General features: G+C 44.7%; 1 protein-coding gene across 1 annotated transcript in view; it reads left to right on the top strand.

Annotated features, from left to right (window-relative positions):
* NR5A1 (nuclear receptor subfamily 5 group A member 1) overlaps positions 1-13,455 on the top strand; it is a 50,297-nt gene that overhangs the window by 18,184 nt on the left and 18,658 nt on the right. Inside the window, exons 5-6 of the mRNA XM_074293061.1 lie at positions 5,460-5,579; positions 10,291-10,438. Coding sequence (XP_074149162.1) covers positions 5,460-5,579; positions 10,291-10,438 — 268 coding nt within the window. The remainder of the gene's footprint in view (positions 1-5,459; positions 5,580-10,290; positions 10,439-13,455) is intronic.

Raw genomic sequence — 13,455 nt, 5'->3', positions numbered from 1 at the left:
AGCACCAGCCCTGAATTCAGTAGGACGTGAGTTCAAATCTGGTCTCAGACACTTAACACTTCCTAGCTGTGTGACCCTGGGCAAGTCACTTAACCCCAGCCTCAGGGGGAAAAAAGGCAACAAAAATCTATACATATATAATTGTGTGTATATACACGGGTACATTCCCACATTGGCTATATTCAACATACATATATGTTTGGTATATGCATATACACATGTCTATATATGCATTATTTTGCATATATACACATATGTTTGTGTGTATAGATACGTTGTTATTATTATATGTTTTCTATATACATATAAACAATGTGTGCTACTGTATATTGTTCCACTGGTTCTGCTCACTTCACTCTGCCTACATTCATACATACTTCCCTAGGTTTCTCTGATACTTAGTTCTTGAAGGTTGTGTTGAGGTGAGCTCTGATTGACTAATCCCACTAACCCAAAAAGGCCTGGGACTTTGTTGATGGACTGTTCATCTGAGCCAGGACCAGCCTCACTAAGTATGGGACAGATAAGCTGACTTCATGTAGATGAATTTTCTGGCCTCAGGGATTCTCAGAAAACCATCTAGTCCTAGAAGGTCAGTGCACTGGTAAGAGTCATCATGGCACAGTGGAAAAGCCTTCGGAGTCAGAGAACCTGGGTTCAAGTCCTACCTTTGACACAGTGGGAATGACAGTTGGGCAGGTCGCTCTGGATGGCAGCTTTCCCTTCTCTAATGAAGGATGGGCCTAGATGACCTACTTTTATCTCTATGATCCTATGAATTCCAACAGAAATGAGTCTTTGCTGTGTTATAGGAACGGGAATGAGGAGAAGAGAATAGTTGGGATCTTCCTACTGATAATGTTTCTGGCAAAGGCAGCCTGGCCTCTGCCTCATATTGCTCCCCCAACTCCCGGGCTGATTCCCTTCTATTCTATGTCCCTCAGTCTGAGATAAGAAGGAAGGCAACAGAGACAGTAGAGACACAATAAAGAACTTCCCCATGAGATGGAACGGTCCTTCTCAGGCAGTCGGGGGGGCTCCCATCTCCACAACTTGAGGGACAGGGACAATAATTCCGAGAGGGCACTGACCCTTTGTGCGTGTCCAGCCCAGCGTTCTAAGGTCCCATGGCCTCGGGGGGACCCAGGTAGGTGTCCTGGCTGCCAGAGAGTCAGACTCAGCTGTTTCAGGAAGTTGGGGGGAGGCGGCCCTGAGGGCAGGCACTGTTTGTCTCAGTCCTATCAGTGTTTGCCCTTCACTCCAGCCGGGATATTGTTGTGCCTGGACCTGGACTGTAAACAGTGGGGCCAAAGTGAGCTCTGGGGCTGGGGCAGCTTTGACTGGAGCTTGTCAGTGCTGCAGGCGAGAGGGCCACATGCGCCGGGCACGGAGGGCACAGTCTGATGTCCCACAGAGGGCAGACCAAAGGCCCTCTCTGCCCTCGAGACCGGCTGGGCTCTTGGGTGGGGGTGAGGACCAGGGGAGGGTGTTAGGGACCTGACTCCTGAGGGTGCATCCTGGGAGTAAGAAGGCTGGAGGGGATGGGGATGCTCTGTGTCCTGCTCTCTCGGGGGCTGCCAGGGTGGAAGCTGGCTGACATAACCCTGGAGCTCCTGGAGCCCAGGGGCATAAATTGTGTTTGCTAGGATAAGTCACACTTCATAGCTGAATATGAATGTGGAGCTTGGGGAAGCAAGCTGTGACATGGGGTCAACTTAGCCAGGAAATGGGGGAAAGAGGCAGGAGGACTCCTGGGGAGGTAAATCACCCCTCCTGTGGAGGACCTTGGTTCTTTCCCATGTCCAGGCCTCATCTGGAGGCATCTGGAGGGCAGCAGTGGTAGGCAGACACTGGATTCCAGGGCAGGGTGGCTGCTAAGGTGCCATCCCCACCAACACTTCCCATCCAGGGCTTTCTGCCCACTTTGGTGAGTGTTTTTTCCTCTTCTACTGGCTGGGCCTTCCTGCTTCCTGTCTCTCTTTGCCGGGGTCAGCATTGACCCCAAGAAACATCATTCAGAGCGTTCTACACTATTCTTAAAATCTTCCTCAAGTCCTACACCACTGGACACCATTCACAATATAGTACAGTCTTGTTAAAATAGCTTTCCAGATAAGTCCCTCAGGCCCTCAGAACGTCTCCCCAGCTTGGGCTACATGCACGTCCTTTCCAACTGGCCCACCTAGGACCTGCTGGGGCTGAGCAGCCCAGAAACCAGAGGCTTGGTGAGGGTGGGGGCAGCTGGAAGGTCCTGCCCCATGCCTTAATTGGCAAAGCATCTCAGACCTCGCCCTTCACTCCCTTATAGAAGGATTGTGGTTAATCTACTCCCCCGAGCATCTGTGGCACAGGTAACCTCCAAGAAGAGAGAGAGAACTCACAGGAACTTCAGAAGATGGGGGCTTAGGCCATAGAATGTTAGTAGTAAAAAGAGCCTTAGAACATAGTAGTGAAAGAAAACTTGGGACATAGAATATTAGAGCTAGAAGACTTGGGACATAGAACACAGAATCTCAGAGCTGCACTGAGCCTCTGCTAGCAGACAGGTGAAAGCTGATTCCACCAAAGTTCTTGGGAGTGAATTCATTTAACTTCTTATTTTCAGATAGCCTGCCCACTACTGTTGTACCTACTGCCCAATCTCCTTTCTGCTCAGACTCTGGCCAAACCCTATGTTATTCTGAAAGCTGAAGAAGAAGGGGGGGGGGCCGTGAAAAGAGAGCAGGGGAGGACCATGGGAGGAGGGTTATGGCTAATAGTCCCTTTTGACATCAGTTCACACTCCATGTCTGGCCTTTGAAGCCCCCCGGAGCCACGATTGGCAACAGATTTAACTCCCCAGATATATAGTTTCATTTAAGGGGCAGTAATTCTGTCAGTCTGTCTCTGACAAATGAGCCCCCTGCCTGCCACTCTGTAGGGCCAGCCGGGAGCATGTCAACCACCCGAGAATTACAGACCCAGGCTGGCCTTCGGCAAGGAGACTAATCAGAGCATGGAGGGTGCAGGGGGCTCGGGGGGCTGGTCTGCTGTGAGAGGCCCTCAGCAGGCCAGGGGTGGGGGCGACGGGAGCGAGGTCAGCATGACATCCATAAATACCCTTCTGGAATGAGACGGGATGAGATGTGTCAAGGTGCAGGGAAAGATTTGCAGCCTCCCCTAGTCCAGGGAGGAGGACTTGTAGGCTGTAGGGAGTGGGGCTGGCCCAGGGGAGTGGTGGCCAACTTTGTCCTAAGGGCTATAAATTTCTATTTATATATATATATTTTGGGGGAAGGGAGGGCATGTATACAAGGGAAGGATGGACAGGAAAATAACCTTTAACTTGAGCTTCATGAAGGTTAAACCAATTGTCTCTGGTTAAATGAGGGTCTCAGCCACCTGCCTTCCAAAAGACTCACAGAATCATATACTGCTTGAACAGACAGGGACTGTCTAGAACATAGAATGGCAGAAGTGGAAGGGACCTCAGAACATAGCATGTGAAAGCCTGGAGGAGGATGCTGTTCTACATTTATAGAATGAGGAAACCAGCCCAATGAAGGCAGTGACTCGGCCAAAGTCTCTAAATGAATGTTGGAGACGGGACTAGAGTCAGGGAAGCCATCCGGATGACTGGATTCTTCAGTTTTCAGTATGAGCATTTACAACTCAGAAGTCAGCAGATACTGACAAATCAGGTCTTGATTTATGATTTTGTTGACTGTCTAGACTTAAGAAAGTGATTGGAAAAAATAAGAATAATGCAGTAGATTAAATTATAATGTGTCTTGCACACCCAGACCCTAATCTTTCCCAGCACATTCCTCACTAGATATCATGTCTTTTGACTCTCAGGCTGATGGTCTTTTCCATTTCATGCTGTGTTGATTGACTAAAAGCTCCATCAATTCATCTCTTAACTAAGCATAGAGATGAGTTGAAATTGAAGCAAGGAGAGAATCAAATAGGCTTCCATTGCAGTCCAAGGAATTTGTAGGAATACGTCAGCGACTCCAAGCATTCTTATAATGAATTGGGTTAGGGCTACTCTGCCTTTTTCATTAGACTGAGAAAGACAGGAGACCCGGGTTCAAGTTTAGCAATGGGACCTCAGGAAACTGACCTTTTCTGGACCTCAATTTCTTTATCTTTAAAGTGGGGACAGTCATCCTTCCACTGCTTCCCTCATAAGGTTGTTGTGGAGAAGGTGTCTGTTATTAATTATATAGTAGTACCTCTCCCAGGTACAGTTTTGTTCTGTTCTCGGAGCCACCTTGTGTGGGAGACAAAGATTATTATCCTCATTTTATTAAAAAAGTTGAGGCCCAGAGGGAGGAAGCAATTTCTAGGATTCATGGCGGATCTGGAACAGAACCCAGTTCTCCAGATTCCCATCCCAGACTGTTTGTCCTAAGCTAAGGAGGGATGGAGAGTGAGGCAGAGTGTAGAATAAATAAGGCTGGAGTTGGCTTTTGCCAGCAATGCTCTCTAGGGTAGAAGTTTATATGTAGTAGCTGTTCTGGGGTTTCTGCATCCCTGGGTCACAGTGACCCTTTTCCCCTCTCCTGGCCTCAGGAGATCTTTTTATCTCTCATCTCATTCAGCTCCAGCACTAATAGCCCTGGGGATGGAGGCTCCCTCTCTGTCTGTAGGGCCCTGGCTGCCACAATTCACCAGGTCAGACCTCCATTAGCATCATTCCTCCAACAGGAATGATGGCCAATGGTCCCCTGCTTTAGGTTCTGTTTGGTGTCCTGTTCAGTTGGTAGAGTGGGCAGTTGAAAGGAAGGGAGAGGAAAGACAGAGAAGGAAGAGGAGGAGAGAGTGAGGGAGAGCACACTGTTTCCCCTTAGAGCTAACCTCTGTCTAGGCTCTTGACAGACAGGTGGATGGTCTGATAGCCAGTCTTGTTAAACACAAGGGACTTAGCCACTATCAGGTGGCCATTCATGCACTGAAAAGCAGAGCTAATTCACTATGTGACCTTGGCTTGGTCCCCTCCTTTGAGCCTCCATTCTTCATCTGTAATATGAGGGACTGGAATCAGATCATCTCCCACGCTGTCTTCAATACTAATCTCTTATAGCCCATGTTCTTATTTTCTGAGGTGCCTTTCATCTCTCACATTCTATGTTCTGACTTGCTATTGTTCTGAGATCCTCCAACACTAATATTCTATATTCCCAAAGCTGTCCTAACCCTAACATTTCATGTTCTGAAGTCCCTTCCAGTTCTGACAAACATTCTGCGTGGTAATGAGGAGGAGTCACTGTCGAGGGGCTTCGATGGTGAACCCAAGGGGCTAGAAGCCTGTAAGTTAAGAACCCAGTCTTTTGCTCCCGGGTCTGGTCTTCCTTCCACTATATTACAACTGCCACTACAATTGGTACCTACTCTAAAGGCCTCCCCTGCAGGTTCTCGGGATGCAGAGCTGGGGCTCGCAACCAACCAATTGGTTGTCTGTGTGTCTCTGACAGGTGGCCGATCAGATGAAACTTCTGCAGAATTGCTGGAGCGAACTGCTTGTCTTCGACCACATCTATAGACAGATCCAACATGGGAAGGAGGGGAGCATTTTGCTGGTCACTGGCCAGGAGGTACCACTTTTTCTTCTTTCCCACTCACCCCCTCCTATAATCTCCACCTTCCTTTTCTCTCTCCCTATTCCTGGCAAATTTGGGACCTGCCATTCTATAGGCTGTGTATTCTAGATGTGAAGTTCTAAAGGATGGGATTCCAAAAAGAAACAGACTTTTCTTTCTCTTCTCTGTTCTACTCAAATTTTTTTTTTTGTTTTTACAATTCCCCTGTTTGAAATAATTGAGGCATAGCTCCTTCTATATGCCTCTACCTTTGCATATTCTCTTCTTTCCCCTTTAGCAATCAGAGAGTTTGGGTTTCTCAATGAAATTTTCAATGTGATATATTATTATTAAATATTAATCAATCATATGTCTGTAGAATTACTTATAATTATTAATTTATAATAATATTAATATATTATTTTATTTTTCTAAAGCAATTGGGATTTGTGTGGGTTGGGCAGGAATTGCTAGCCTCATTTTATAGATAAGGAAAGTAAGGCATGATCAAGGGTAATGATAGTTAATTATCTATCAATGAAGGGAAGAATGGAACCCAGATCTGTTGACCTGAAGCCTGGGGCACGGAAAATAAAGACACAAAAGTGGTTGACTGCCAAGTGGCAACATCACAGCAGATCACACAACATAGGTGGTTATACTATGGAGTCTCAGAGCTGAAAAGGGTTTTTGAGGATGTCTAGTCCAATCTCTGTTCCACAAATGAATCCCTTTAATGCCATGATCCAGAACTTGCCATGTGGTCTCCACTGGAACACATCCAGTGAGAGAACTTTACATTTAAAGGGAGTCTGGGGTCTTTTCTCACCAGCCCCTCACTGCCTCCTAATTTAAAATCTTAGACATGACTATTTCAGAAATGGAGTCTTGACCCTCTGCAGCATCATTTATCTCCCAATTTGGAGGTTTGATTTGGAAAAAAATGAGAAAGGAAAATAAGTGTGTAGTGTGTGTGTGTGTGTGTGTGTGTGTGTGTGTGTGTGTGTGTGTGTTTAATTATAGTATCACAGGGCAGCTAGATGACTCAGTGGATGGAGCACTGGACCTGGGGTCAGGGAGATAGGAATTCAAATAGAGCCTCAGACAAGACACTTAGAATCTGTATGACCCTGGACAAGTCATGAACTCCTGGTTTTTGTTTTTGTTTTTTGGTGGCAGCTTGGTAGCTCAGTGGATAGAATGTTAGATCTGGAGTCAAGGAGACTGGAGTTCAAATCCCAGTCAGTGACTTGACCTCTATTTGTCTTAATTCACTGGAGACAAAGCATTATGTTTGCCAAGAAAAGCCCATATCATGATATGATCCAAGAGGTCAACGAATTCTGACAAGGCTAAACAATAACAAATCATAGATCTAGAGCTGTAATAATGGCTCTTACAGGTCATCCAGTACAGCCCCCTCATTTTACAGATGAAGAAACTGAGGTCCAGAGAGGGAAGTGATTTGCCCAAAGATCACACAGAGGGGGAAGTAAGTTGATGAGCCGACATTTGAACCCAGGGTTGCTTTCCTATCCAGTGTAATTTCCAGTGTTCTCTGTCTATCTGAGAGTTCATAGTGTGAGTTTGTAGGTGTGTCTGCGGCCACCAAGGTGCCTGTGGCTCTGAATGTGTCCTTGGACATGGATCCAGTGGGTGCCCGGGCTGTGAGGGTGGGCACGTGCCGGGCACACGGTGCCGAGGTGTGTGCACGAGTGGGTCAGCGTGAGTCCGCGAGCCTTCTGGTAGGCTTGTGTTGGAAGGAGCAGAGAGCTGCGGGCTGCCTGACCCTGTTCAGGGAGCTCAGTCTGAGCCCGGCTCCCATTCACCAGGTACAATGATTCACAAACAACAGCAAACGGCGGCTCAGGGCTCTTTGTGACTGGAGGGCCCTTCAGAAACTGGCAGTGTCAGCTCTGGGTACAACCACTGCCGCTTGGGCTCCTGCCTGCCTCCGAGGCCGGGGCTGTGGCGGCAAAGCGCAGGTGGGAGGCGAGGGGGCAGGGAGGAGAAGACCCAGATCCAGAGCTGCTGCTTACTGTGGGCCACTCCCTCTCGGGGCCTCAGTTTCCTCATCTCTGAAATAAGAATACTTAGATTAGATCTGCAGTTTTCCAATGCTGTGGTCTCACAGCGTCTTCAAAATAAGGAGAACTGCCCCTACGGAAGAGCTTTTGTGTATGTGAGCTACATCTATCAATATTTATTATATTAAAATGAAGATTGGCATTTTTAGTAGTAGTATTATAAACATAATTTTGACAGCATAGACCACCCCTCCCAGTCTCAAGGACTGTTGGTAAGGATTTCTCTCCGCTTCTTCTCTTGTCAGCTTCTCTCTTTCCATATTTCTCTGGTAAGGATTTCTCTCCGCTTCTTCTCTTGTCAGCTCCTCTCTTTCCATATTTCTCTGGGCTCAGCAAGGTTCTGTATCCTGGAGACCCAGCTCCATCACTGCCTTGCTGTGTGATCTGAGAGAGCCATTTTCCATTTCTAGTCCCTTAGTGTCCTCTGTAAGATGATGTGAGGGAACTAGGTGGGACGATCTAGGATGTTCTGGGATCAGGTTCTGGGAGGAGCCTGGGAAAGAAAGATAAACTGAAGAAAGAAAAGGTGGGACTGAGGATGAGAAAATGCTCTACTTCTTTGTCTCTCCATCCCAGGGACAAGGAGTCAGAACTTCAAAATGACAAGATTCCCTACTGGGAGAAAGGGGGTGGAGAGGGATTGTCCTGGTCCCCTGTAGAACTAGATAGACTGAATATGGTGATAGCAGTACAGGACTGTTTCCTGGACCTCCTGATTTCGGGCTTCTGGACCGGGTCCATTAACCATGAGGACCTGGAAATGCTCACAGCTCTGCCATTAACTCACTGTGTGACTTTAGATAAGAAACTCAGTTTACATATTTGTAAATTGAAGATGTGGAAATAAATGATCTCTAAGGTCCTTTCTCCCATTTACATTCTATATTCAGCCCTAACATTCTGTGTTCTGAGCACTCTCCTAATATTTTATATTCTAATGACCCCTGATAGTCTGTGTTCTTTCTGTGGTCTAACATTCTATACTATGGTTCCTTCTAGCTCAAGCATACTGCATTCTTTTAAAAATAGATTTTTTATTGAGATCTTTTATCTTTTTTTTCATTTTCATTTCTGAATATCCCTACCTCCTCTATTCTGTGAGCCTTCCCTTGTAACAAAGAAGAAAGGGGGAAAAGTCAGTTCAGTCAAATTAACCCATAGACAGTCTGATAGTCCATGCTCAGAGTCAACTCAGCTCTGCAAGGAAGGGGGAAATGCATTATTTCATTTCTTTTTTCCACGACAAGCTTGGATGTTATGATTACATGGCGTTCTGTTTTGTTTTCATCAAGCATTCTGTATTCTCAGGGCCCTTCCATCTCTAACAGTCATGTTCTTGGAGCCCTAACATTCTATTGCTTGACATACTATGCCTCAGCTCAAATACTATATTTTTAGTCCTTTCCAGGTCAGGAATTTGATGTTCTAAAATCTCCAGATTTTATTTTTGGAGAGAATCTGAATCTATGATTACATTGGTGAAGGGAACTCTGGATAAAGAAACATCCTTTACCAGTTCAGAAAAGCAGCTGTTCTGTAACTTAGGATAGTTTTTTTTTTTTTCTCCTTCAATTATATTTTAATTTTCCGATTAACATGTAAAGACAGTTTTTAACATTCATTTTTTATAAGATATTGCGTTTCAAATGTTTTCTCCCTCCCTCCCTCCCTCCTCTTCCTCTTCTCTCAGACAATAAGCAATCTGATATAGGTTATACATGTATACTCATTTAAAACATTTCCATATTAGTCATGCTGTGAAAGAAAAGGCAGAACAAAAGGGAAAAACCCCAAGAAAGAAAAAGCAAACAAAAAAGGTGAAAAGAGTATGCTTCAATCTGCATTCAGAGGTCTCTTTCTAGTTGTGGATGACATTTTCCTCCCAAGTCTATTGGAACTGTCTTGGATCATTGAGTTGCTGAAGATCATCACACAATCTTGCTGTGCAACTTAGAATCTTAGACCTGCCTGGAGGTTCCAAGAAACAGTGACTCAGTGATGTCCAGAGTCACACAGCTAGTGTGGGTCAGAGACAGAACCCAAACCCAGATTCCTCTGAATCCGGGGCCAGGTTTCTATACATGATGTACTGCTGCCTCTTGCCCCTCTCTCCCAGATTCAATACTCAGAATACTTTTGAATGGTTTCAAATGAAATCAGTCAGTGCATAAAACTGAGGTACACATTCTCTTTCCCTGCTCTCCCAGCCCAGGCCTGGGAAGACAATGTCAGTGTCTTGTCTAGGGACCATAGTTTCTAGAGGGGGTTGTGTGTCCATAGGGTGATGTAGGTGTAGAAATTGGGTTGATGACTTTTTTTTAAGTCACCACAAGAAAAAGAGAATTAGGCCCTCTTGAATAGGTGTGGTGGTCTGTGTTGTAAATATCCCTTCAGAACACAGATTCAGAGCCAGAAGATCAGACCCTAGAGGGAATCTAGCCCAGATTTTAGTCTTCATTTTGTAGATGAGACCCAAAGGAAGAACTTATATACCTTGTTCTCTCAGCCAGGTCTTTCCCTCAAAATGCAGAATTTTTTTTTTTTAAATCACATCACATCACCCGCTCTCCCCCTCTGGTTTGGGTAAAAGGCCCTGGTGGCTTCCTTCTAATCCTGAGTCCTACTTCCTCTTACTCCAGGTAGACTTATCAACAGTGGCAGTCCAGGCTGGGTCCCTTCTCCATAGCCTGGTGCTCCGGGCCCAGGAGCTTGTACAGCAGCTACACTCTCTACAAGTCGACAGGCAGGAATTTGTCTGCTTGAAGTTCCTCATCCTCTTCAGCCTTGGTGAGTGTGCAGCTGGGTGGGAGAGGGTGTGGATGGGACCAGAGCACTGGATGGAGATGGAAAAGGGGAGTATTGAGCAATGTGATTCTGAGTCAGAAGACCGAGATTCTAATCAGAATTATTGTGACCTTGAATGTGTTATTATTAACTCATTTGATGCTCAGTTTCCTCTCTGTGTTACAAGGGAATCAGACTTCATAATCCCTTAGATGCTTCCACTCTAAAATTTTTTATTCTAAGATTTCTTCCAGTTCAAACATTCTGGTTTTTGTTCAATCATCCTACATCCTGAAATTCCTTCTAATGCTGGGATTCTCTTATTTAAAGTGCCTTCCAGCTCTAATATTTCATGTTTCTTGGATATTGGAAAACTATTTCCTTCCTTTTTCCCTCTCACTGGGGGGGGCATGGTTCACAGAAAAACCTCAGCCATTTGGTTTCTTCTGGAGGAGTCAGGCAGGCATCTATCACCCCCTGCCAATCAACTCTTCACAATGAGGTCTAGTTGTTTACCTTATATCCAGAGCAATTTAGCAAGGATACACAGATGGTCTCAGTATCAGGCTCCACTAAAAACATCTATCTCACCCCCTCCTCTCACTCCCTCAGCCGGTACAGCCTCCAAGTGGTAGGGGGCTAGTCCGATACTTCCAGTCATAAGCCTTGGCTGGGGCCCAATCTGGCTCTGCCATGTTCCAGAGGCCAGTGGGCTAGCATAATAGCCACTTCCTAGTTGCAGAATGTCAAGTATTCTGGAGGGAGTTTGGAGACTTTGCAATGAATATCAAGATTTGAGTTGGGCAGGAAGATTCATTCATTGATTCATCCATTCAACAAACATTTATTAAATAACACTGAGCAGAACCCCACACCCAGGGCTGAGAAAGATGCAAAATCTAGAGACTCGATTCCTGTCTTTGTAAAAAGATGGTAACATCAAGCAGGAAAATAAGACACAACTCTAGATATCTCCACTGTACAACATTATATGACAAATACATTACAGTGATAGAAAACACCAAACTGAGAAGGGGAGGGGGGAGTGGAGACCAGCAGAGAAGGCTTCTGGGAGAAGTTGGTGCTGACCTGGCTTTCAAAGGCTAGGTGGGAAGTCATCTGGAGAAGGGGGGAGGGAGGGCTGAAGTATGGAGTGGGGGAAGCATAGACTAGAGAGCTGAGAGTGGGAGTGCAGGGGAACGGACCTGTCCAGCTTAGTTGGAGGGAAGAGAGCTTAGAAGAGAAGGCTGGGGGCGGGGCGGGTAAATAGACGATTTTTCCCCCTTAAATGAATAAATTCTGTCTCAACACAGCTATTCCCTATAAAACAAACATACCAACAAATCACAAAGTGAGTTCCCTGAAAAGCAAAACAACACAAAGGGGTGTTTATGATTGATAGCAGCACAATTGTATCCTTTTGTCCTTTGCTGGGTTTTTTGTTTTTGTTTTTGTTTTTGTTTTTGTTTTTTAAAGGGAATGCTGTGTGCTTTAAATTTGACAAGCCCAGGAGGCAATGGCATCACCAATTGTATTCAGCCGGAGTTTTGTTGTCATTTGTACTCTCATATGAATGTTTTTTCCTCCTCAGCTTTTCTCGCTTCTTTTTGTATCACTTCATTCCCGGCTTCCCATATTTTTCTGAAATTTTCATATGTACCTTTCCCAGACTCCCTTCCCTTTGCTCTTGTCCTCCCCCACCTTTTTGGGGGGAGCCATGCTTATTTTCTTTGATGTAAAGAGTACTCAGAGAACTGCCAAGGCTGGTGAACATCTGCTTAATTTAGAGAATTAGATCGTTACCTGGGGCAGGTAGAGGGTCCAGTGCTTAGAGTGCCAGAAATCAGAAGGAATGAGTTCTAAATCAGCCTCCAACACTGATCAGCTGTGGGCAAATCCTATAACTTCTCAGCCTCTGTTTCACCATGTATAAAATAAGGATGATAATAGTGTCTACCTCATAGTGTTGTGAGAATCAAATGAGTTAACACATTTGTGTAAAGTGCTTTGCAAACTTTAAAGGAGTAGACAATGTTATTATTATTATTTTATTAATGCCTGGGGTCACATATCCGATACATGTTATATACAGGACTCCAACCCAGCTTTTCCTGACCTCAAGGTTTAGTGATATACTACCGTTTATTATTGCCTCAAGAACAATAATATCTTATTATATCAAAATATCTCAATTTATTTAGCCATTCCCCAGTTGTTTATATAGTTCATTATCAACTTTTTGCTGTCCAAAATAATACCGCTATTAATATTTTTGTAAAGACTACATTTTCTTCCTGTTTGTGAGTAGTTTGGTATGGGGTGGGTTATATATGTGTGATTATGGGCACCTTCAATTGAGAATAATTAGAAAAGATATTTATTATGTGATTGTTTATAATGGGGATGATTGGATGTATTTATAATTAGGTGATGATGGGGGCAGATATGGTAGGGAGGTGATTGAAGGGAGGAGTAAGGTGTTTGAGAGGCAATTGTGGGAAATGGGAGTGAATAGTTGATTTGGAGAAGGTAAGGCGTGTTTTCTAAGGATGAAAACCTGGAGAATAGTAAGTTCTATTCTTACTAAGGAACTGTTTCTTAGTTTGACATATCCCAATCTAGTAAGTAGGTAGATGTGGTTTTTTAAGAATGAAAACCTGGGGAATGGTGAGTTCTATTCTTCCTAAGGAACTGTTTCTTAGTTTGACATACCCCGAAACTACTAAGCAGTGAACAGAAAAGAAGGTGCTAAGGGTGGGTGGCATATTGGAAATCATGCTGAATTTGGAATCATCAAAAGATGAAGATAGAAACAACAGTTCTCTTACTGTGTGGCTCTGGACAAGTCATATCTTTCATGGATATTTTTGTCCATAAGATGGGAGCAATACTATGTCTGGTATCTTCCCCATTGGGCTTTTGTGAGAATCAAATGAAATAATGTCAATGAAGATGATAAGGTCATAGATTTAGAGGTAGAAGGAAATTTGTAGGTTATCTTGTTCAAATTTCTCATTTTA

The sequence above is a fragment of the Sminthopsis crassicaudata genome, chromosome 2 (assembly GCF_048593235.1).
Source record: "Sminthopsis crassicaudata isolate SCR6 chromosome 2, ASM4859323v1, whole genome shotgun sequence".
Lineage (NCBI taxonomy): Eukaryota > Metazoa > Chordata > Mammalia > Dasyuromorphia > Dasyuridae > Sminthopsis > Sminthopsis crassicaudata.
This window is presented reverse-complemented; position numbering and strand designations above follow the sequence as displayed.